Raw genomic sequence first — 25,898 nt, 5'->3', positions numbered from 1 at the left:
TTTTCTGAAGCCACCCAGTTCATCCTGGTCACCAGACCAGTCAGTGGTTCAGGGGTATGTGCGTAAACCAACAGTCCACCCAGGGCTTCTTCTGATTTATGACAGGATCACAAGGGAGTCTACTGCCAGAGTCAGGGCGCTGGAGATCCAGAAAATCACTAATAGTTATGAATGATCCAGAAAGTTGAAAACTTCTATCTAGAAGCCAACTAGTCCCTTGTGAGAGCTCTGTGACGGCAGGGACTATTTCTTATCCCCAGATATTGGGGGTGTGGGGGCGAGTGGATAGATGGCAGGATGGAAGAAGAAGGTCCCCTGATCTTGAGCTGGTTCACGAAGGAGCCTGTTAAGTCTATACAGATACCCAGAGTCCCAAAGTCTGAGTCAAGGTCCTTCCATTCACTGGCCCCGGTACCAACCATGGCTTCTGAACACAAGAACAATCATTTTTGTTCATACGGTGGATCGTGATGGACCCATTTCTACAGTATAAAACTATGAGACTACAAAAGAGATTTAAAAAAAAAAAAAAACCCTGTACTTTCATCGTCCAGGAAACAATTTAAAAACAAGGTGAAGTACAAGACAGTAAAACACCATATGTCCTATTAACTTGGCCTCTGGCATCAGGCTAACAATCCTGCAGCAACCTATGAACAAAAGCAAAGCAGGAACAGTACCAAAATAAGAGCCAGAAACAGATTTCTCAAGGGGGATATACATGACATATGGGGTTACAGAGGTATAATGATCAAATTTAGCGTATAGTATTTTTTTTTTATTACCAAAAACAATACATGCTTGACTTAATGAGTTCTATAATATGGAGATCTAAAAGGGTAACCCTTCCCTGTCCCCCATATCTCATTCCGCCCGACGCCCGAAGTTACCATGCCTTTCTCGACAAACACGTGTGCACATCCGCAAACCCCTCAATAAAACAAGAAGGATCATACTATACACAATTCCTCTGTAACTTTTTTTTTTGCTTCAAATAGAGAACGCCCAACCTCCCAATATTATGTATGTTTTGTTGTAAAATGAAGGCACACATCTCACGGAAATGGCAGCCCTCACATACCTCAGAAAATGTTAACTGATATGACTATCTGGAAGCAGAAAGCCATTTTCTGCTTCTGTTTTTGTTATACCAGAAGGGCATTCCTCAAATGGTTAGAAAATAAAATTAGGTAGGGCTGAAACCCAGACATTTTGTCTGCTGAGGACCCATGAACATTAACATTTGGCATTTTGTTAAAAAGGGGATTATATTATCTCAGTCGGCACAAAAAATCAGGTATGTGAACGCCTGTAACGTGCTGCTCTCCATCCCATTTTCAATCCCACTAAAAGTGATCTGTGTTTCTTCGAGCCAAAAAGAAAAATGATCAGCAGTGTTACTTACGATAGAACTGATTGCTCCTATCTCCATCTCAAAGACCAGTGTTTAAAAGTCTGTCTTTTACTGGCTGTCAGACTGTGCTTTCAGTGAAAGCCGCAGAGCCCAGCACTTTCCCACCTGAAAGCCGAGCCGCTCCGCTCTGCGGGAAGGGGACGCTGGCCTCGCTGCCAAGCCAAGCGGGACCTCCTCCCTGGCCGGCAGCAGACTTTATACCTTTTCCATTTGCATCCGCAGTCTCCATAACTCCATCTCTGAACTTGGGATCTGGTTATCACAATAATATTCTGCAAGCAGTATGTGCGTATCTCAAGCGATTGTCAACCTCACCTACTTTTAGCAACACAAATCCAGAAAGATAAAAAGTTCAAGTTCCAGATGACAACTACCATTTCCTTAAGAAATGAATTATCCTAGGGCATCTGGGGGGGGCTTAGCCGGGTAAGTGTCCAACTCTTGATTTCGGCTCGGGTCATTATCTCAGAGTTGTGAGATCGAGTCCCTCATCAGGCTCCACGTTGTGTGTGGAACCTTCTTGAGATTTTTGTCTCTCCCTCTCCCTCTGCCCCTCCTCCCTCAACAAAAGAAACTAATTATCCGAAGTCATCCCTGAAACATAACTGGCTAACTGGAAAGGAGAACTGTTTGTGGCCTAAAATAATTCAGCTTTGCACATCACTTTTTAAACTATATTCATCCCACAAAAGTAATAATTGATCATACTCGTATCGTTTACAAGGTCTCTATTTATATTTCTTCTTACTGCTCCCACATTGACAGACAGAAAAACATGAAGCATGTCCCAATAATCCAACTCATCTCCAAACAGACATGCTACAAAAAAGAAGGAAAGGACTCGGGAGCGAGGCGGCATCTAGTGAAACCACTTCCATCCATGCGTCCTGTTTCCATCTCAGCTGCTGGGACAGAGGATCGGCGCCCCGTCCTCTTGGCTTAGTTAACAACACAGCTCTACCTGAAGAGAGGCAAACTTCTGGGCTTTATCCAAATTCCTAAAAAGTCACACGTGCAAGTATTTTTTACTCATGTTTTAAATATATGTAAGGAACTCAACAGTTAAACTCACAGTATGAAATCCTTTATAAAGAATTTCCAGTACATAAACATTCTATTATCGTCAATCTTCATGTTTTCGTTTTTGTACATGACCCTACACTTCCATGTAGCGGGACAGGACTACTCCGAAATCTCCAGGGAGCAAACATATATCCTTATCTGAGAGTCTGCTTCTGTCTCTCGACTATCGACAAATGTCAACAAGTTCATGTCCTTCTTGACAGTCACTGCCTTGCATTTTAATGAGCAGCTTCCCAGAGGATAAAACCCTCATTTTCTGAAGGCATCCAGGAAGATGCCTATGGATGTTACAACTCCTCCCAAATGTCTGTTCCTCAGGACTGGAGCTCAGTATTCCACTCGCTCTCTGACGCCTCCAACACCCAGTGCGATACTCTGCACACAGTAAACATCATTCGGAAAACAGACTCATTGACTCTAATCAGTATTACTCATGTGCCAAACGAGCAACCCAACACTCTCTGTGAGAGTAGAAACAAATTCCTCTGGACTCTACCAAACAAAGAGAAAAAAGTAGAGTCTGGAGAAGAGAAGCCAGTTCTTGGCCACGAAACCCCAGGTCTAAGCCCCACAGGCGACCTTCAGCGTATACTCACATAGATTTCATTATGGTCAAAGCGCTTCTTGAGGTTGTTGATGAAGGTCTCCTCATTGAGAGGTTCTAAAAGAACCATATCTCCAACCCCAATCATATTGTCCAGAAGTGACGTTTTCACCTCCATTTTGGCCATTGTCTCTTCCTGGAGGAAAGAGGAAGAAAAGGGAAGATTTAAATGGTCAAAGTTATTTCAGATGGGCTCTTAGCACCACTGGAGAAATGAAACACTGGTAGTTTCAAAGGGCACTCGTCTGTCTCCCAAATGCTGTCACCTCCCCTCCAACCTAAGCCAGAAGCCCCGGAGCCAGCCACAGTCACTGCCAAGCCGCTAGAAGCCCCATGTGCTGGAACCTCCCTCCCAAATCACCACCCCAGGCTAAGTCCATCTATAGGAGGAGCCACTTGGATACCAGGGTCTTCATTTTCTTTTTCTTTTTGTTTTAACTGAGGTATGGCTGACATGCAATATTCTATTAGTTTCAGGTGTACAACATGGGATTCAACACGAACATACATTACAAGATGCTCACCACGGTAAGGGTTCTTACTGCGTTATTATCACGTTATTACAGCATTCTTGATTACATTCCGTATGCTGCATTTTTCATCCCTGTGACTTTCTTTTGTAAGTGGAAGTCTGTGCCTCTTTAAGACCATCCCCTCCCCACAGAGGTTGCAAAACTCTAGCAAGAGAACAAACCCAGCCTTTTCCACCAGCCCCTGCATACCAGTGTCAAACTTGAACCTGTAAGGACCTGCTTCCCCCAAGATGGCATCTCTCAGTACTCCACGATGAAATTCAGAAGGCATTTTCCGGGAAATAATGGTTTTAAGGTGATACTAACATTTGAGGACTTGCTACACATCAGACACTGTATCAAGAACTTCACATGCATTCATTCATTTCATCTTCACAAAAACTCTATGAGGTAGATACTAGGATCATTATCCTCATTTTAAGATGAAGAAGCTCAGAAAGGTAAGAAATTTTGCTTATGATTACTTAAGAGTGCATTACATTTTGTGTCAAAGAACTCAATCACCACTTCTAACACGGCATCTACAGCGGGGGGATATGGGGGGGTTCATTCCAGCCATCAGCACTGACTCATAAAGGAACATACCCTGCTGTAAATTAGAGGTCTCCTCTATAACCTGCCAGGACTGACCTCAATGTTCTTCATCCTCATCCCAAGAGACCCACCACAACAGCTAAATCAAATGAACATGAAACGAATAGACTAGAAATACTACGGTTTCCCTCCAGCTCAATCTGAAAGTCTATCACGCAGAAAGAGAGGCACACTACAAAGGCAGCATTCTTACCCGCCCCACTAATGTGAATGATGCCTCCCAAAAGTAGAATGTTAAATCCCCAAGCCTTCGTATCTGATTGCTGACAAGAGTTCTAAAATTCTTTCAAATATATGAACATGGAAAAGTAGAGTGTGTTTTGTTACTTTTTCTAATATTACCAGGATGTAAAACCACATTCATCTAAGATAGTTTCTCTAAATGCTTCTGATGCATAAGTCAATTTTGTATGCTTTCAGTATACTACTACTAAACAATACTTCAGGAAACTAATAAATACTCATATATTCATGCCCCTAAGACTGAGGGGAGAGTACATTTAATTCTTTTCATTAAGGAGTCACCCAGGCATATTACATCTTATACAAAGGCTGGTCTGCTTACTTAGGATAGCAATTTAATTAAATGTCCTTCCTATTCTAGCCTAGAACATCTAGTAGGTCTCCTAGAGGCAACAGAAACTATATTTACTTGGGCTGTTTGCAAGAGAACTGAGAAGGGGTAAGAATTATGCAATTCTTTCCTGTTAATTACTATGATTCATATGAATCCACAAATACTCCTTTATATCTGACCTTATTGGAACAATATTTAAGTATACACCGAAAAGCCAGAAAAGAGAGACAAAAAGAAGTAGAGAGAAAAGGTCTCTCATAAATAAAAATAACCCACTAAGAAAGTATTTAATATTCAAAAGAAGAAAAATGGAGTCAACTTTTTAGTGTATGTGTGTGTATATATACATATATATATTCTTTTTTTAAAATTTCATGCCAACTACACCTGGAGTAAATGGCCATAGGTATCACTAAAACCCAACAATAGAATAGCTTCATGCATTCTGAACTAGGCTAGACTCTTGTTTTAAAATAATCCGGGTGGGAGGGGGCACCTGCTGCTCTCCGGGGATGCAGCAGGAACCGGGAGAGCACCCAGTCTCATGCCAAGTCCACGGACAGACATGCACAGGAACAGGAACATAAGCACCCAACCTTTGTCGCAATAAATTAACATTTAAATCAAATTTCAAGTTCTCAGACTCATGAAATGCCAAAAGCACTCCAGCTCCAGTGCATTACATATAATTTGGCAGATGAGGGTAGAAGGTTTAGGGATTAAGGGGGAAGTCAACCTGAGAAGGGTTTCAAAAATAACCCCATCAAACCAGCAATTTAAATTAAGCAAAGAGGCTGAAAGGGAACTATGCCCTGGGGGCTGGGTCTGAAGTCTATTTATAGAAGCCTCTGCAGAAAGACAAGGACCTCGCTGCAGGTAACAATAATTAAGCAATCTGCCTCTGTAATTAAACCTGCTTTACCATCATTTCAAATACAAGTTTCAGGCAGGTTTGCATGGGTTCTAGTTTTTACACTTCCACCCCAACTTCATAATCCAAAGTGGGGAAGAGGAGGAAACAAATGCTGAGCTACAACAGGGAGTCGGTAAAAGTAGAAAATTCTGGAAACACAACCTCTGCAAACTATATCACACCAATACAGCACACCCGCTGAGAAGCTGATTTCAACATTCATTTAGCTATTCAAGCATCCTTTTGTTCCATTTCGGGTTTATTTTGTTTTGTCATTTTTAGCACCCAAGTACTTTGGGGTTAGAAAGGGTAACACCCCGACCCTCATCCTCAGGGTAAAGAAGGACAGGACGGGGACAAACCGGGCACAGAGGCACTTCCCTTGCATCCTACAAATGGACTGAATCCCCTTACCCTGACTACTGGATTCAGCCTGGGTTTGGTTCAGAATGACTAACTGGAGATTTCCATAAACTGTCAGAGTTTACGGAAGCATGGGAGCTGGAGCTCACCTGGGAGCAGCCAATGAGCACGGACGTAAAGCACTGAGGATATGTCTTATTTGACACACTTATGTCTACCTTCGCCTTCCCAAGACCCCCATGGAAGCCCATGTTGTTCTAAGGAGGTCCATTTCATCCCATGTGCCAGCACGTAGCACATAATCCACCTAGACTAAGGCAACCAACATGACCAGCTTCCAGACACTGTAATCGGTTCGGGGCTGGTCAAATAACTAAAACCTAACAGCTTTTAAAACTAAAACTAAAACTAAAGTTTTTTAGTTTTTTTTAAAACTAAAACTAAAGTTTTAAAGTTTTTTTTAAAAACTGAAAGTTTTTAAAACTAAAACTAAAACTAAAAACTAAAGCCTCGAGCTTTAGGTTGGTGTCTTAGGACAAAGGTTCCATCCACCTCTGGAGGGCAGGATTTAAATTTGATTCGTGGGACCGCCATGGTCATGTCTACTTTCAGGGTGGAGCATGGGAGAAGGTTAGTCTGAGGAGGACGGCAACACATGGAGGAAAGTAGGGCAAAAAAAATAAATAAATGAGAATTAGCACAGGAGCCCTAACAACATCACAAACCTCTAGATCAAATTGCAGCTGAAACTTGTTCCACAGCTCCTAAGTCTACACACACGGAGGCTAATTAATTCTCCTTCCTGTCTAAGCTGTTTGAGCTGAATTTCCTATTATGTGCACCAGAAAACATCTTAGCTAATAGAAGAAGCTGGTACACGGCAGCAGAGTGTTGGAAGGAACCCACGGCGGTGCTGGGACTGGCTGAGCCAAGGCCACAAGGGAGGGGGTGTGCAGACTTTACCGTCTTGGACCAGCAGGATGATCACCCCTCATTCGTCATAGTAAACGACTGATGACAACTGTGGCCTGTCATGCCTTATGCCTCAGACCTTGTGCTTCCAACCTGACAGAATTTGAGAAAACTTCGGATGCTGGAATCTGTGTTGGCTACTGAAGGATCTACAAGAAGACAGGCTTGCTGTGACTCTGGATGGTCTGACAGCCGGGGCGCAGAACAGAAGGGGCTGCTAAACGCAGTCGCTCTGGCGGGAGCTGGGAAATACAGAGGGAAGGGGACCTGTGCTAAGCACCACCCATTCTGTCTCCAGGGCCGGAGGCGGGGAGAGTGCCCCCAGCATGAAGATGTAGCACAGGAGAGGCATCAAGCACTCTACTGTTTCCTCCACTTCCTAACTGTCCCGGGGAGGTTCTACTAAGCAAGAGCTAAGACACTCTCCACCACTCATGGCTAGATCTCACTGCCAGGAGACAAGTTCTCAGACCAAGTTCAAGGTCCAAACCCTTGGGAGTTGGCAGGATCTCAGATGTCGGTTACCAGTCCATGGACGCAGAGAAACCTTAAAAGCCAACATACTTTTAAGGGATCTGTGCTGCCGAAGAAGTCTGGCTGATGGGACTGAACAATGATGTGATCCTTAAGACAGCCTGCCCCAAGGGCTCCAAGTCTAAGAACCACAACGACAGAGCAGTACGACCCGCAACCCCTGCCAGCGCCATCTTGCCCAGTGCTCACCCCAGATGGGCCACGAAGACAGCGGGCAGAGGAGAGCTTCTGGAACAGCACGGCCTCTGACCAGGGTGCGGCTGTGCTTCCAGCCATGCGGGGGCTAGCTGCACTGTGTGGGCCGGGACCCGGGATTCTCACACTCCCAAGTGTGGTGAAAAGAAAAAGGTGTATGTGAACACTGGGCAGCCAAAAGGGACAGCCCCTGTAGACCTCTGTCTCTCTTTCTACAGGGACACTATCCAGTGCACAGGCCTCCTCCTGTTGGAAACTGATCATCCTTCTGGGGAGTCCCCACTTACCTTACGATGACAAGGAACATACTGAGCAGTAGCACGCAGGTCCCACCGCAGAACTCAATGGCGGCCGCCCTGCTCTCTCCCCGCAAGTAATGTGGCTCACACACAGCCAATCACATCATCCTGGGGTCGGGAGTCCTGGATGATGGTCAAAGCTGTGGGTGATTGACAGCAGGAGGGAATATCCACCACTCACCGCAGCTTGAGTCCCAGCACGAAGCCTGGCTTCGTCCCCACTGTCCCCACTGCCTGGCCCTCCAGCCTTTCTGTGGCTCCTGCCTATCTTCCAAGCCTGTATCCCTCCTGGTCTGCCACGCTCTCAGCAATTCTATGAGTCTCTACATCCTTCCTGCGTGGCACGCAATCAAGATCCCTAACCCACAGAACACTTGGTATTGTACCCAACATGCGGGATTATTGTCACAGCTTCATTATTATGTAAAACCGAACCTTTTCCTCCCAACATTGGTGAAAGGAATGCACAAAATACAATCATGGGGTAGCCTCTGGAGGAACCACAGGGGAGTCTGGAGTCAGGGTCTCGTCACCTATGGGTGCTGATCTAGCCCAGAGATCAGCCCACAGACTGCCGCAGAGACTCCACGGCTGCCCCACCTTTCCACCTGCTTGTTCAGCCAAGAAAAACAAAATATGTGATTGCAAATGTTCTTTCCCTGACCTACTCTCACTCGTAAACTTCCAAAGCTACTACTTACATTTCAGTGTGTACTAATGCATTTACTGGCATCTTTCTCAATGAAAAAAATATCAAAATATTGAAAGCATCATTTCAAAAATTCCTCGAGAATGCAAAAGAAAATGCAGCATGAACATCTGACAGCATCTTAAAAAGGCCACCTGGAGCCTAATATTTAAATACACGTAGTCTACCTCAGTCACCAATCTTAAATTACTAGCCACCTACAACATTAATGTCATCTGTGCTCAGGAGTCAAGACCAGCATTCTCCAAGATCCCACACCCAGACACAGCCAGACCGGGGGTGGGGGGTGGGAGGGTGTGCACCTGTGTGAAATGCATGGTCATTCCATTCTATATCAAACAGCAACAGTGAAAAGCTATTCCAAGTTAATAATTACACAATTTACTAACAAGTGAATAACAGCTCAGAAAAGATGCAGGATGAGCTAAAGTACAGCAGGCAATGGTCTCCCATGTTATTCAAAGTTCTTAGGGTAACGCAGATGAGAACAAACTTTTTTTGAAAGATTTTATTTATTATTTACTTGATAGAGAGATCACAAGTAGGCGGGGGAGGCAGGCTCCCTGCTGAGCAGAGTTCAAAGTGGGGCTCAATCCCAGGACCCTGGGATCATGATCTGAGCCAAAGGCAGAGGCTTAACCGACTGAGGCACCCAGGCACCCTGAGAACATATTTTTAAGTTGAAACAGTTTTACTGTAAAATCAGAAAGGACATTCAGAGCTGATGATGCGATGATTAACAAGGATTAATATCAAGTCATTAGCATCGTTTTAAAGTTGAGGGGACTTTTAAAGCAGAGCCATAAAATCCAACTAGTGAGTTGGAAAACCAAATGCAAGCACACCTCCACTGCTCTGGCAACTGAAAGCCAGGACGTTGAAAACACATCTATTACAGTGTCGTTAGCAGTACACATCAAGGCAACACCTTCGGGGAGTTTTCTTAGCATGACAACAATTGTTCCTCTCGGACTCCGGTTCCACTCCTGACCTCCTTGCAACGGGTCATGTGTGCATGATAGCCCCTTTTCCGGAGAATGAGCACACTGGTGTCAGCAGTCACAGCGTATTCATCTTTATTTCCCCAAAGGCTGAGGGCACTGCCTTAGCACATGGTAGGCATTCAGAGAAATACAAAGGGAGAACAAGTATGCAAATTTACGACTGACAACTGAATCCTTCCGTAATGCAAGTTCTTGCAGCTGCCATGGCTGGTCAGACCAGAAGGCAAAAAAATGCTTGCAGCTTCAAGCCACTTTGATCCCTTCCTCTGAAAACATATTACCCACAAAGGACAGGAAACAGAATTGAGCCATTTGACTCCCAAAGAGATCACGAAAGCTTTTAAGAATAACATGAGAAGCACATTTAAGTAACCAAGCTGGGCCAATGTGGCAAGATTTCATGAGCCAAATAAATCTCAGCAAATCCTGGTGGCAAAACAAAGGCAAAAGAGGGCCAGCTCTATAGGACGTGGTTCAGGACCTAATACAATGAGCTTAAATGACCAAGAAAAACTGGAATTTCCTTCCCCGATCTATTAAAATAGCAGCATCTCCTCTCTGAGAGCGGTTAGATTAAATTTCCATGCAATGTGGCTCAACCACCACGCACAGTATTGAACCCTGTTGGTCTCTGCCTTGTGTGAGGTGCTCTGGACACACTGTGAATCATCAGGGCACGTCCCCTCCCCACACCGCCCCCTCCGGGAGCTCACAGTCCAGTAAGAGTCAGGAAAATAAAATAAACCACTTTTGAAATTTCAAACAACGTTTTAATGATTAAAAACAACCCATCTTCACTATAGGGGGGAAAAAAATCAGAAAAGGCAGTTAAGCAAAATCCAGCCAAACTCAACACCCTCCACATTTTCATCGACATCCTTTTGAATTCATGAGAATCCTGAAGAAACCTGATTGTATAACCAAAGAACGGGCCATCCTTTCTGGTTTGATAAACTGTGATGTGAATTTTGTTTCTAAATTTTGACAGAGTCGCCTGCCCCCAGGCAGCAACGTGAGACCCATGCGAAAGGACACGGGTAAGGTCCCCACCGCTTTTCAGTTCAAGGTGCCTGACGGTGCGCCCTTCTCCCCTCCCTCCGACGAGCCAGCCCGCGGACAGCCTGACCCCGGCCATCTCTCCCACCCCTGCTGAGTCCCACAGCGCAACCCATGCCCCAACCTTCGACCTCCTGCCATCCTATCCCAAAATACCCCCCCCAACCCTCCTCCCCTCGCTAGAACGGCAGAGTCACGACTGACCCAGTCTCTCACCCCCGGCCTCTCCCTGTCTCTTACCCTCCCCTCCTCTGCCCTGTCCGGCCGCCTCAGCCCCTGGCGCCCGCCTCCTTCCCCCTTGTCCGAGCCACACTTCCCAAGTGGCCGAAGTCACAACCTGACCGGGTACCCCTCGCTCGAAGGCCACCGACGACTCCCCGGAGCCCGCATTCCAGGTGCTCCGCAGACCCTCCAAGCCGTAAAACACGGCCTCGCCCGGGCCGGCCCTTCCCCGCAGGGCGCGAACGCAGGGACTCCAGAAGGTGCGCGCACCCCGCACCCAGGGCCTCCGCGCTGACTAGTTACACGCGGGAAGGCGCCGCCCGGAGGAGCCGCAGACGACGCGGGGTGCGCGCGGGCAACGCCGCAGCGGCGGCCTCGGAAACGCGGCGGATGGAAGACGCCGGCGACAGCGCGCGGCGGAGCAGGCCGGGGTCGGCCTAGGCGACGCGCTGGAGTCGCCGCACGCACAACAGTCCCTTCTCAAAGACGAGCCTTCGCGGCCTGCGCCCGCCCCCTCCCCGGCGGTGCCCCCCGCCCGCCACAGCACGCGGGCACCGAGACGCCGAGGTCCGACGGCTCCTCCGGCCTGGCCGCCAACGGCGCTGCGCATGCGCCACGGCAGCCTCCGAGGACCCGGATGGAGGCGGCCGTGAGTCGTCAGCGTGGACCCGGCGGACGGGGCGTCCCACTCAGGGGAGCCTCTGACAGACTCTGTTCTCCTCTGAAGCCGATCCGAGAAGAGGATGACACGCATGCAGGGAAGCACTTGGGACCCCGCGGGGCAGAGAGAAGTGCTGAGGTCCTCACGGCGGCTCCGGTCGCAGGCTCCCGAGGGGTCCGGCCGAGCCTCCCGCCTGGAAGAAACCCCGCCTGACGGGGGCCGGCGGCCGCTCCTCTCGGGCAGCGCGCGCCGAGCAAGCCGGGGGACCCCGCGCGGTGTGTCCGCTGGTCGCCCCGTCCGGGAGCACCGTGAGTGACCCGCACTGGCCGGCCGGGGCGGGCGCCCAGGACTCTGCCGCGGGCAGCACAGGCATGACCGCCCGTCGCCGACACTGCGGCTGCCGTCCACGCGGCCCTTCCCGTCCCGGGCACGGCGGGCGGAGGGTGACCGAGAACTTCCTCCGCGGATGAACCAAGACGGCCACAGACGGGGCCGACACCAAAGGGCAAGACGGTTTCTCCGTATTGACCAACCTGCAGGGCGCGGGTTTCCGTGAGGGCTCAGGGCTGCGGGCCCGCGCGCCGACGCACGTCCTCAGGGCGCGCACACGGGGCCGAGGCGTGTGGATTCGCAGCATTTACGCCGTGAAATACCGCTGTCCGATCTCCCAGGTCACCCCACGGCTAAGCCGCTTCATCTTGAAGGGCCCCCCCTCTACAGCCTTTTCTTGTGAACGTCTAATGCACTGCGGCTGGGATGGCTGTTAGGGTCTTGGATTCAGGAAGAAATGGGCCCCACTACAAGCAATTTCCATCGGGGAAGCTGCTGTCTTATGCTCGAACTCTGGGTCATACAAAGAACATTAAATTATCAGACCATGACCAGGGGGGCAGATTGGGACAGGGACGGAAAACATCCAGCTCAAAGCATATGGGAGCCCACGAGGCACGAAGCCAGACCCTGATCCTAAGAAGCCCCCAGACTGGGAGGGGCAATTAATTCAACCTTCTGGCGCTCTGAGAGTTAACACCCCAGGGCGGATGGCCCCTTAGGAGAGAAGGGCCAGGAACCAGCCAGCGTCAAAGTCAAGGTTTGTTTCTGTCTGGCTAGAAAAAGGCTGGCTACCAACAGACACAGCCAGGAGCTCCGCTACCTCAACCCCAGGAACAGGCCAGACTTCCCGATTCGTAAAGTCACGGGTTAAAAACAAAGTTTTTTCCAACTGTGAGAATGGGGAATATATTATCTAGACTAATTAGAAGGATTTTTGAGTCAAACAGGACCGTGGCTGCCATGGCAATATTGAAGGTTTCGGATTACAAGCCACAAACTATCTCTTCTGATGTCTAAGCAAAATGTGTTAGGATCCCAGGCGCCTTTCCGGAGGAGAGAGAAATGGGCCCTGGGGGTGTGGCACGACTGGTTCCTGGAAGAGGCGGGGCAAGGAGGAAGCTACTCCTGACTGCTCTCAGTGGCCTTTCACACCTATCACACCCATCAATCTCATTCCCAAGTCAGCAAACTCTTTGCAACACACCGCGTTTTTTAATTTTTTAAAAATTTTTTTAAAGATTATACTTATTTATTTGACAGAGACACAGTGAGAACGGGGGGCCGGGGGGGAGGGTGGGGGAGAAGCAGACTTCCCGCCAAGAAGGGATCCCAATGCAGGGCTTGATCCCCGGACCTTGGGATCATGACCTGAGCAGAAGGCAGACGCTTACCCACTGAGCCACCCAGGTGCCCCTCCACACCCAGTTTTTAAAAGAGAAGCTTCACTTCCACACTGAGAAGAGTCATTTTCTATAGCAGTTTGGTAACAAGAGTATATCATGACTGAGAATTCCCTTTTGATCTGCCCCAAGATGGGACAGCACAGGCTTCAGATCACAGTCCTAGGCTCAAACCCAAGGGAATTAATTCATCTCTGGAATTTTAATTTCTGATCTTAAAAACTCAGGGTTGGCAACATCCATTCCCCAGGGTTATTAGGCAGGCTGGCTAAGAAAGCCAAAGCCCCTAAGAGGGCAGGATCTGATTGGATGTTTGCTCCCTCCCTTCCCCATGCCTATTTCTTCTGACCCTGAAGAGCTCACCTACTGGCATGTGTATCTGAGGTTGATAACCTAGAGAGTTGCCTCATTTGCAAAAGTCATCCCATGGGGTTCAATACCCTGAGGAGCAAAGGAGGCCAACATCACTGTCCCCAACGTCATTTCCTGGAGGAAGCTCTGCAGAGTCACGGCAGGAATGAGGCCAAAGGGCAAGGCAACATCAGAGAATGCCGTCCACCACCATCAAACCTGGGTCCGAAAGACACCCCCCGCCCTCCGTCTCCACCCTCCACCCAACTTGGCACCCCTCACCAGCCAAAATCCTTGAAGGTCTAGATGCACAGCAAGCAGTCTGGCTTTAGGGGGAACCTATGGCCACGCTGTCTTACTCACACCAGCTCCTAGGAGAATTAATGAGCTAACGTCTGAAAAGTCCTGAGTTCCTCCGGGACAAGGTAGCCAAAAACCATAAACCTCTGCTATTGCCAGAAACACAAGCCCAGCTGCACGTGAGATGTGCTAATTATAACACATAGACTTCTCACTGTATTCCCTTAAGGTAGACAAAAAAAATTCCAAGAAGCCAAGTGTGTTTAGATTGGCAAACCTGAGGACCCAGGACCGCCAGGTGAAGGTAAAACTGCTCGAATTTAACTGACACACCCGGCAGCTCGGACTTGTTCCTGGCCGGGGCACAGACAACCAAGGGCAACCGGTTAGTATTAAACTGAATACAACCACCCAGGGAAAACCGACTTTCCTTCCAAATGAACTGGCTTGTTCATCAGAGGGTCCAGATCTCGTCCCACATGCTATGAGCCTCACCAAGTCATCCTGCCCCTTGCCCCCTAAACCTTCTGGCACTGCTTGTAGACTCGTTCTTTCCGTTCTCTTTATACATGACCCTACTATCCCATCACCCAAGGCACTCCCTTGTAATCAGAAGTCCAGTGCGTTGCACCTGGTGGGCACTCACAGAGGATTTTCTGCACCCCTCAGTTTGGGAAGTCCCCACTGATCAGTTTTTTAAGACATCTGGCTGATCAAAACAGCCCAGGGCACCCCACAGCAGACATTTATTAAGACATCTTCCCATCATTCAGGCTCTTTTAAGGGACAATAGAGGGAAATGTATTTAATTTCATGCACTTGTTCTTTGGAAAAGGAAGCAAGTTAGCTCTCAGGGAAACGTCAGCTGTTGCCTTCTGCAAATCTGAGGTCAGAATGACCACTAGAATGGCTCCAGGAAAAACAGCCAGAAGATCCACACTGTAGACTCAGCTCTGCAACTAGCTCTGACTGAGTCCCTGAGCACACTGCCAATGCCGAGCCTCAGTTTCCCCAAAAAGGGGGAATACATCATCTCCTAAGATCCTGTCCCAGTCCACAAGAATCTTTCTCAGTGACATTTACTCAGAGATTAAGGAAAATAGCCTTTATTCTGACCTCACCAGCGAAAAAAAAATGTAATAAGGATCTAACCATATGCAGCACAGAAGGAAATACAAGGAATCAACTGCATCTTAGGACTACAGGCCTCGGGGCCTGTGTGAACGCGTTCTGTTCGAAACTAACCAGCGAGCTGCAAAAGGGCGCTCTACTTTAATGAGCTGATCCACTGTGAAAGCAAAAAGGGGTCTAAAGATTACAAAATTAGGAAACCTATATAGTAAAAGGAGAAAAATATGCATTACCCAACACTGCTTCTTCGGTAATGTCTATACTTGTGGTTAAGAAAAAGTTCTTTAGAATAATAAAAATTCAGAAACTTCCTCAAACAGTTATCCACTGAAACAAAGCCTAATAAATAAACTATGTAATCAAAGGGAGAGATGTTTATACATTTACATTAGGATTTCATGAGTGTTTATTACTTGAGAATTGATCAAACAAAAATAGCTAAGATGTTTCCAAAAAAGACACTGATGATGTAAATTGAGAAGGCGGAACTACTTTGTCATTAAAAAAGAATTCTAAAGAAAATAGCTAAACTGCAGTGGGTTAATTTACCTAAATTGATTAAAATCAACAATCAGAATTGGGAAGTATTTTCTGAGCCGATGTTTTTCTAATTTTTCTCATGTTGCAAGCATTACTGAATTTAAAGTCAAATGTACCATAATACATACCTTAGATATCTCTGAGTACATTCTAATGTATTTATGAAGAACTATATACAATAAATCAACATATAAGGCATGTCATAACATTAACTTTTTTTTAAGTAATAAAATGTTTACCAAAATTTGTTTACTAAATTTAAACTTATAAATGTTAATTCAATTTGATTAATAGTTCTCTTTTCCTGCAGTTCTGTAAGACATAGCAATTTTCCATATATTTACATGAGGACACAAACATACAAATGCCCCCCCTTACTTTTTTTCCCCTTGAATATAAGCACACACTAAACCTGTAAGGCTACGCGAAAATCAATTTTTAAAGTTAATCAGTTGGGCCGTGTATAAAATAAATTTTCATTAAATTTTCCCAAGGGAAATTTGGATAAGAAATAAGATATTCAATAGTGAACTATACTGTATACTGATTAAGAAAAATTCATTTCCCTCTACCAGTAATTTATCAAAATATCACATTATTATATAGTAAGTTATCAAATTAAAAGGCATAAAAACTTAAAATTCACAATCCACCCTAATTATGTCTCTCGGTAAGTAGGCAGGCAGGCAGGCAGATATATAGATTAAAGGGAAACTCTAAAGTTCTTTTTAAATGACTTAATTGTAAGGCCCCCTAGTTTAGGAATTAAATAGAACCGCTTACCAACTCTTCTGCTCCATTGTTTTTTCCACTGATTTCACTAGTACTTTAGCATTCCATTGGTGTGGAAGGAACAGACAAACATTCGCTATGACAGGGAGAACATCCTAAGTACAACAAACATTTTGCACAGAGATAAGAGGAAAGTAGGTCAATATCCTGAGGCCGGGAAGACGCAGCCTGAGCTTCCATGCAGAACTGTGTATGATTGACTGGGCAGGGCCCTCTTCTCTCCAGGGTACTGCTCTGACCTGTGTGCCTGGGATACACAGACTCCAGGAGAAAGGAATTAGAGACCCACCTACTCCTTCCCAGCCATGGGCAATCTAACTGGGGAAAGAAAACAGGTAAGAGCCGTGTAACTCATAAAATCAGCGCTCACACAGGGCCGGCGATTCACCGCAGAAAGAGGAGTACAGACACTCATGTTTATGATTAGAGGCAGCGCTATCATTACGGTACAGGAGGATGAGATGAGGACGGCTGAAGAGGACAAACCTGACCTTGCCTTTCTGAGGATAAGCAGTATGTGGTCCAGCAGAAAAGCACTTTAATGCAGGAAGAACAAACCATTCAGAAGACAGTGACTAGGTAGAATGGCGCGAAAGACAGCTGGGCTGTGGGCTGTGAAGCTGGGAGGAAAGGTAAGTTGAGACAAGACTGAGAGTCCAAGCTAAGGCGCTTACAGCTAGGAATGAGGTGGGAATTGCTGGGAACAGGTGGGAGGGGAGAGAGAAGAGTATCTACTGGGTCTGTGTTGCAGTCAGTGCATCCAGAGGGCCACGAGTATGACCGAGAGTCACTAGTGACGGTATGATGGAAAATACGATTGAAGATAGCCATTATAGATGATGGGGAGTCATCCAAAATGTCTTGAGAGCAAAAGACAACAAAAAATGTAAAGGTTTTTTTACTTAGTCTAATTTCATTGGGAGAGACCTGAAAGCAAGAAGCAAAACTGCTCTGTACAATTGTTCAGTCTGTGCACTGTATAAAAAGCCAAGGGGGAAAGTGGGCAGTGACATCAAGTGGAGCTCTGTGGGAGAGTGTTTGCCCTGAAGGGTACCTTTTGCCACTGTAAGGTAAAGGTACCATACCGACTAGCAGCAGGGAAACCAGGTGGGGCATGAATCTAGAACTAGGGTAGAGCTAATGGAAATGAAACAAGTGGGTAAATGCAAGAGAAGTAACAGACGACTCTATCATAAAAGGCAGAACACTAACTGATGGAAGGGGAAAGAGACAGGAGGCTTTGAGACTAAAGTAGGCTCTCTCATCCAAATGCATAAGGATTGAACTCAACTGCTTGGTTTGAAGGGAAAAAAAGTCAAAGTTGAAAGTCGTTTAAAAAGGTAAATATCAAAACATATTGTTTTAGATTAAACCCTATCATCTAATATTTATTTGCCTGTGTTTTGCTGTAATGCGAGGCCTTTCCTTCGAGTCTCTGTCCACCGCCTGCAGTATCCAGCGGTGCTTTATCAACCATCTCAAGGCATCACCCTTTAAAACGTCAAATTTCTTTTTAAAAAATGGTGAGGCTATAAGGACACCAGAGAAACAGCCCAGAATAGACCACATCATCCTTGACAAATGCTCGCCACTCCTTGGTGGGAAGGCTAACCCACCCCCACCTTGTCCAATGTGGGCAGTCTTTCCCTCCGCCCCGGGAGTCAGCAGGGTTCCAGGGGGGCTGCTTCATGAGTATGACGAGTATGATGTGGAACAGAGCCGCCACCGGGCCGACGGTGGACGCACCGTGTGAGCATAGATTACTGCTCTGAGCCACTAAGATTCTGGGTCTTCCATAATCAGAGCAGAACACACCTATCCTGAGTGGCTCAAGTATCCACGGGAACCGTCTTCTTTTAGGACTCCCCAGCTCCTTTACAGTTGCCTCAACCTCTCTAAAATCAGCCACCACTCTTTTCTAGAAAATTACTTTTTATCAGGTGCTTTCCAAAACACTTGAACAAATTCAAATAGTCACAAAAATAGCTCTTTTTACACATATATTTAAAATCTTTAACTAAATAGAGTAAGAAGTACAATTGGCATAAACAGGTTTGTAAAAAAGAAAACACAGTTTTCTAGATATGCACACATGTCCACTGGTGGGAACAGAAACCCAAGAGCAGGGCTCGTGAGTGGCTCAGTAAGTTAAGCACCTCCCTTTGGCTCAGGTCATATCCCAGGATCCTGAGATCAAGCCCTGCTTGGGGCTCCCTGCTCAGCGGGGAGTCTGCCTCTTCCTCTCCCTCTGCCCCTCCCCCCTGCTCATGCTCTGCTTTCTCTTAAACAAATAGAATCTTTAAAAAAAAGAAACAAACAAACAAACAAAAACCTAGGAGCACACTACTGGAGAGCCCTCTAGCTTTGACCATTCAGTGTGTTATGGGCATCGGTTGATATATGATTTATTTTGCAGAGGAAAAGAACACCAACTAATCCAGCACGTCTGGAGGTCGCTAAGACCTTATACCATTTTCTGAAGCTGTGAGCCTAGAAAATTCTAAGAATGAAGAGTACTATCGTATTACCAGGTTAAAAATCTGGCTGGTTTTTCAAAACTATATCCAACTGCCATATTTTTTTCTGTCCCAAATGTACAGTCAGAAGTGCTTAAGTCGTTTAAAAGAGCACAAAAATAACGCTTCAAACCCAAAACCAGACATAGAGTCAAGAGTACAAAGCCACATGTCATTCCATAACTCAGCTCTTAAAGATAGAACAAACACATAAGTTACTATTAAAAACTAAAATTGAGTTGCACACTTTAAAATTACATACTGCTTTAAAATTGTCAACGGAGATAAATGTTCCTCTCAAGGTTGCCCAGCAAAATCTGGGTGCTTCCATTCTGAGTGGCCAAATGGTCCATCTATCCATAATTTACATACTTTAGAAATCTGATACTCAGCCTCTTCAATAAAAATATGAACTTCTACACAGAAATCATATTCATATATTTCAATAGACTACTGAGAGAAACACTATGTAAATAAAGACATATACACCGGAAACCCCAAAACAACCAACCACAGTTTAAATAACATCCTCTACAAGTCAACCTTGGCCCCTTCACCAATACGCACGTGAAGGCTCCCCCCTCAGCAACAAATAGGATAATCTTAATCTCTGTAGCTTTAAAAACAAACCAAAAAGCCTACATCTGGAGAAAAAAGGCAGTGATATTGTACCTGCCAAAATAATCCTCCCCCAAACTCTACTGAGACAACAACCGCTCAGTCTTATTTTAACCAAGGCAGACCCTTGAAAAGAAAGGAACCGAAAACCAAACTCTAGGGAGAAAAACACTAATTTGTGAAATACGAGGTGAACTCTAAAGTTTTCCTGAACCTTGACCTAAATCAATGTTCCCACAGTGTTGTTGTTTTTTTTTTTGTTTTTTGGGGGTTTTTTTGTTTGTTTGTTTTGGTTTGTTTTTTTTTTTTCAAGATTTATTTATTTATTGGACAGAGAGAGATCACAAGTAGGCAGAGAGGCAGGCAGAGAGAGAGGAGGAAGTGGGCTCCCCACTGAGCCAAGAGCCCAATGTGGGGCTCCATCCCAGCACCCTGGGCTCACGACCTGAGCTGAAGGCAGAGGCCCAACCCACTGAGTCACCCAGGTGCCCCTTTTTTTTTTTTTTAAAGTGAGATAAGCAACCATGAGGACAGGATGACAAAATGGTTTAGTCTTTTCACCAAACCAAACATCAGTCATCCTCAAATAAAACAAGAGTTAATCCGACACCAGTAAGGGGGAGCGCTCTGCTATAGGACCAGAGTTGCCGCTGAGGACCTGCAGACAGACGGAGGAGCCTGACTTCAGGAAGGGAAGAGGGACAAGGCCCAAACCCTGCAGGATGTCGACACCCAGGGACCAGGAGGAGGGAGGGTTGAGACCAGAGGAACACAGGCCACCGAAGCCAAGAGACAAGTGGGACAAGAAGGAGCAGATGAGGAGGACGGGGAGCACAGGACAAGGAAGGAGAGGGGGTTTTCAGGCCTAGAAGCCATGTGGTCGGGGCTAAATTGTGTCCCCCTTCCAAATTCATATGTTGAGGCCCTAACCCCCAAACCTCAGGATGTTACTGTACTTGGAGACAGGGCCTTTAAAGAGGTGATTAAGGGCGCCTGGGTGGCTCAGTCAGTTGGGCAGCTGCCTTTGGCTCAGGTCATGACCTCCGAGTCCTGGGAACGAGCCCTGCAACAGGCTCCCGACTCAGTGGGGAGTCTGCTTCTCCTTCTCCCTCTGCTGCTCCCCCTGCTTGTACTCTCTCTCTCTCTGTCAAATAAATAAATACAATCTTTTAAAAATAAATAGATAAATAAATAGGTGATAAAGAGGTGATTAAGTGAAAACTAGGCCACTATTATGGGCCCTTCCCCAATACAATTGGCGTCCCTCTACACAGAAAAGACAGGGACACAGATGACATAGATGGAGGAACAATCAGATGAGAACACAGAGAGAAGGCAGCTGTTTACAAGCCAGAGAGAGGCCTCAGAAGGCTCTAAAGCTGCTGACACCTTCTTGGACTTCCGGCCTCCAGAACTGCGAGAAAATACGTTTCTGTTGTTTCCACTCCCCAGTCTGCGGTATATTGTTATGGCGGCCCTAGCAGACTAATAAACCAGCCTACGACCCCTTCTGGCAATTGTCGACTTCCAGCCTCTTCCTCCACACAACTAAGGTTTCTGACAAGGCCTTCCTTTGACCCTTGCCACACGCCACTGAAACAGCCTCTGATAAATGTCCCTGCCTGTTGGTTACTGCCCACTGCACTCTCTCCTACCCCGGCTTCCTCGGGGCCATTCCTTCCCGGCTGCCCAGGTCCCACGTCCACCACTCCTCATCCTTAGAGGCCTCTCCTTCCGGCACTCATCACAAGACGAGGTTCACCGGGGTTCCACCACCCACCTTCCTCTCTCGCCATTCCACCCTCCAAGCAAGCTTAACGTCTCCGACCGGATGCCGCAGTCCCTTTCCTTGAGGTTCCTGGACCTCAAGCCCTGGCTTGTCTCTGAGCTCCAGGCCCTGTATTTCAGGGTCTGCCAAGCCTCGCTCACTGCCCTGAGACCCCATAATCCAAACAGAACCCATCCCCTCAGGCCTCTGGGTGCCAGCCACTCCTGACCTCTCGCAGGAACTGGGAAGCTCTCCCACACTCCAGCTATCATTGTTCTCAATGTCTACTGTCGGAAAATAAATATTCAAAATATGGAAAAGGTCCTATGTACAAAAATGTGCATCACTGCATTATTCACACAACAGCAAAACAGTGGAGGCAACCCAAAAGCCCCACAGTAAGAAATGTGTGAGGACATTATGGGACTCAGTGGAATAATTCACAACTATATAATTTATTTCAAAAACTGAGCAGCAACACAGATCTTAAAACATACACATAAAAAGCGTGGAAAGGAATATTCAGAAACAACCATAGTTGATAGTTCCTCCATTTTCCAAACTTTCTGGAATGTTCTTAAGATGATTCTCTAGTACGCAATGTCCAAGCGAGAGTTCTAGCCATTCTGGACTTTCCCAACTGCTTGGCTGAAGGAGACATGGGAGGTTTGCTCCAGAACCGCGCTGCATCTGCGGCAACACCCAACACAAACTCCCATTACATAAAGTCCCCTTCAGTCCTACTGTGCTTGTCGCCCGCAGCACGAGATCCTACAGAACCCGATTCTTTCAAGAAATCCAACCAGACGTACAAACAGCTGTACGACTGCGGAGCTGAGCTCGCGACATCTGCGCGGTTACTAAGTGCTCCAGTCAGGAACCGTCGTCACACGCAAGCTGCGGCCAGGCCAGCGAGTGTCAAGCCAGAAGCTGTAGCACAGGCGGTGAAGCCACCTCCTCGGGAGCGTCTGCCCACCCGCCTGCCAGGGAAAGGGGCGTCTCCTCCGTCCGAAGAGGAGGGACGTGACAACTCATCCATCCGAGAGTCCATGAGCTGGAAAGCTGGTCCCCCCCAAGGACGCGAACTGCTTCGTTCCCTATAACATCTTACCCGCACCTTTTGGGTTGTTTTCTACGCTGGCGACAGATGGGAGGTATTAAGACAGGGCTGACAGTTCTACCTTTATTTCCTCAACCCTCACGCCCTATCCTCGGAAGCCTCCTACCAACCAACTCAACAGATTCCTCCTCCTCCATTTTTGGTGTAAATGAAATGAAACCGGCAACAGCCACAGAAATCACGCCCGCAGCGAGGGGGTCCGCGCCAACACCGGCGCCCAGCACAGGTGCACGTGCACACACCTTCCCGGGCCGCGGCCTCTCTCACAAGCAGTGTATGCGGCCTTTCCGATTCAAAGGGTTCCTACGATGAATCCTGTGGAAAAAGAAATACGAGCTCCCAGTTACGCCCGTTCTGTAAATCCAGGTTTTACTGCAATTGTGTCGGCCTTCCTCCTCGCGCAGAGAGAGAATGCTCATAAATATTTACGTTACACTCAAGCGGGGCATTTGTGGTTAGAGATGAAAAGCATTATAAATTGTGGAATAAGGTACAGGAAAGCATCACCTGATTTAAATCCCCTCAACCAGATTTCACATCCAATTGTGAAATGTCACTGCGATCAGCAATATTTCTCAAGGAAAACAGCTCTTCTACTCGGCCCGGGCAACACGGCTGTCGTATCCTCTCGGAAATCTGTGTCACTATTAGAGGATGCCACCGCTTAAGGTAAATTCCTGCAGATAAAACAAACTTAGCAGGAAAGCCCATTCCTCCGTCACAATTGTACGAGAGAGCAGGAAAGGAAAGCTGGAAAGCTCACTGAACTTTTTAAAAAGTAATTAAAATCAACAGGCTTTTGAGGAAATGTGTCAGATTTGGCAGCGTTTTCTTTGTAAAAACGCATTTTGGTAATTTTCCAGAATTCTGTTCTTCCAGTTTGGAAACGCTTAAAAATTCTGACACATAATGAAATGGTAACAATACGGATCAGCCTAAGCAAAATAAGGAAAGGAGAAAAATTTAACTTCAGCGTTCCCTCAATCTTCCCTTGCTCTCAGCCCCCCAATCCCCCAAGATTCCTGGTGCTTTCAGGAGCCACAGAACCCCCTCCCAAGAGGTTAGAGAGTTAGTTAGTAAATCAGTCAATCAATTAATTAATTACAGGTGTGAGTAAACAAAAGGCAGCTCAATTAAGATTTCTGAGGGCAAAAAGTTACATTTAGTTTTACAATTAACAGTAAGAAATACAGTTTACCCTTTGAATTATAGAAACACGTGCATCATTTCTGCAGGGCAGCAAGGGAAGGAGGAAGATGGGGGTTAAACGGACCGATAACGGGGAGGGGAGTCAGAGGAGCCCAGAAGAGAGTCAGTGACAGGTGGCTGGGGCCACTCAGGGAGCGCACGAAGGAAGGAAAAGGAAAATAATGACAGAAAGAAACAAAGAATAAAGGGTTTCACAAGGAACTGCGTCCCCCCTCCATCTAGTGTTTTGGGATAACTCTACCAAAGACTTTTCATAAATACCGTTGTGTGTCTGCAACAGGAAGCATTAGCGGGAAGTACTCGGTCGCCCTGTGTAAATGTAATCCGAGCACTGGAACCCAGGCGTCCCCCTCTCCGGCCTCACCTCAGCGAACCACTAGGGCAACTGCCAGCCTGGCTTTTTTCCATAAGATTTTATCATATTATTATTTGTACAGAAGTTACATAACAGATCACAGAAAATGTGTAAAATCTGCAGGGTACCAGCAAGTCAGCACAGTCTACTGCACTCCCACAATCACTGTTGCGGCTCTGGTGTATTTCTTGGCCGTCCTGACTCCCACATCTTTTTCAGGGGTAACCAAAGTCCCGTATCAAATCATGAATTATACGCGCGGCTTGGATTCAAACGGATCCGAGCGTCTGGCCGGGAGAAGGAAGCAGCCCAGGAATCCATTTTCAGGAAAGACCAAGGAGGAGTAACTAAACTTTACGTGGAGTGTTTGCTGACCCTCTTCTAGACACACACACATTAACACGCGGAATCCTTGGCCCCAAGAGAAGGCTGTTATGACCCGCCTTTTGCAGATAAGAAAACAGGAGGCAAATGAAGCTGCATGCCCCAAGTCAGGGAGCACTGGGCAGAAGAGTCAAGTCTCCAAACCAATACTTGTCCAGAGCTGGCCTATAACCACGACACCACCCCGCCAGGCCCCATCGCCCTGACCCCGGTGCAAAGCCACAATGACCAAAGAACCGTTATTCCAGCGGAGGGAGGTGTGTGTAAGTCATATGGGAGCCCTCCCTAAGCCCCTCCCCAAAGCCTTCAGTGTGTATTTGGAGAAGGGGCAAGGGCGGGGGTGGGGGCAAGGGAAGAGCCAAAGGTAGCCCTGCTCAGGATGCCTCCCCACAAGGACACACAGGGCCTCTCCAGACTGAGAGCAAGACCCCCGTCTGAGCAGGATCCCGACGAGTGTAGCAGAAGCCAGCGCGTGGGGGAACAGCACTCAGATGGGGGGCTGGGTAGGAAGGACAGGCAGCTGCGCAGCCCAAGCCTCATCACAGGCGTAGAAGCTCTCTTAACTCGAGCAGTTTCATTCAGATTTTCAGTTAGGAAGGGAAACATCCTGATCAAAAATAAATATTTTCATGTCACCATACTTTACACACTAGGTAATGCCACTATGATGATGGTTTACTAAGAAGCAATAAGTTGATTTAAGTCGTTGATCACGAAAATTTCCATTAATCTACCACTTGCAACAGAGCCCCATCTCGGGCCTTCTGAGCTTGGCTTTCACTGCCTGGAAAGTTCTTCAGGTTTCTCTTCCTCCATCAGCACCTCATCTCAGGTGGCTGCACGCATGTCCCTGTCCTCGGACAGGCAGTCCCCGAATCCGCAATCTACTGTTGCCTCTCCCCACCCTTCTTATACTCAGAGGCGCCCCGTCCTTTTCCCTCACAGCACCCATCACAATTCATAAGTATGTCATAGATACCTGTGTTCATTTCTGCAATGTCTCTCCCCCCTCATACACCGTGAGAGCAGAAACCACGTCTGTTCTACCACCATTGAAGACTCTGCACCGGTACAGGATCCGGCACACACTAGGCACCCAAACACGGGAGAATGAACACACGCATACACTATAGAACGAAAACGTCACCTCCCTTTACTTCGAAAAGTGTTACGTAATTTTATTTATTTTTTTGAAGGAACAGTTTTTATTTTATTTTTTTAAGTTTATTTTATTTATTTTTTATTTTTTGGAATCTCTACACCTAACATGGGGTTTGAACCCACAGTCCTGAGATCCAGAGTCTTGTGCTTTTCTCAGTCAGCAGCCTGGCTGGCGTCCCTAAGGTAA

At 46.9% G+C, this 25,898-nt stretch overlaps 1 protein-coding gene across 4 annotated transcripts in view; it reads right to left on the bottom strand.

Annotated features, from left to right (window-relative positions):
• MYO1B (myosin IB) overlaps window positions 1-25,898 on the bottom strand; it is a 176,305-nt gene that overhangs the window by 141,828 nt on the left and 8,579 nt on the right. For 3 of the 4 annotated variants that reach the window (XM_059393086.1, XM_059393088.1, XM_059393089.1), the window contains exon 2: window positions 3,094-3,237. In XM_059393086.1, coding sequence (XP_059249069.1) covers window positions 3,094-3,228 — 135 coding nt within the window. In that variant the 5' untranslated portion in view covers window positions 3,229-3,237. Of the gene's footprint in view, window positions 1-3,093; window positions 3,238-16,571; window positions 16,591-25,898 lie in introns of those variants that run through there. The other variant, XM_059393087.1, reaches the window with a different exon arrangement.

This window comes from Mustela nigripes, chromosome 3, assembly GCF_022355385.1.
Source record: "Mustela nigripes isolate SB6536 chromosome 3, MUSNIG.SB6536, whole genome shotgun sequence".
Taxonomy (NCBI): Eukaryota; Metazoa; Chordata; class Mammalia; order Carnivora; family Mustelidae; genus Mustela; species Mustela nigripes.
This window is presented reverse-complemented; position numbering and strand designations above follow the sequence as displayed.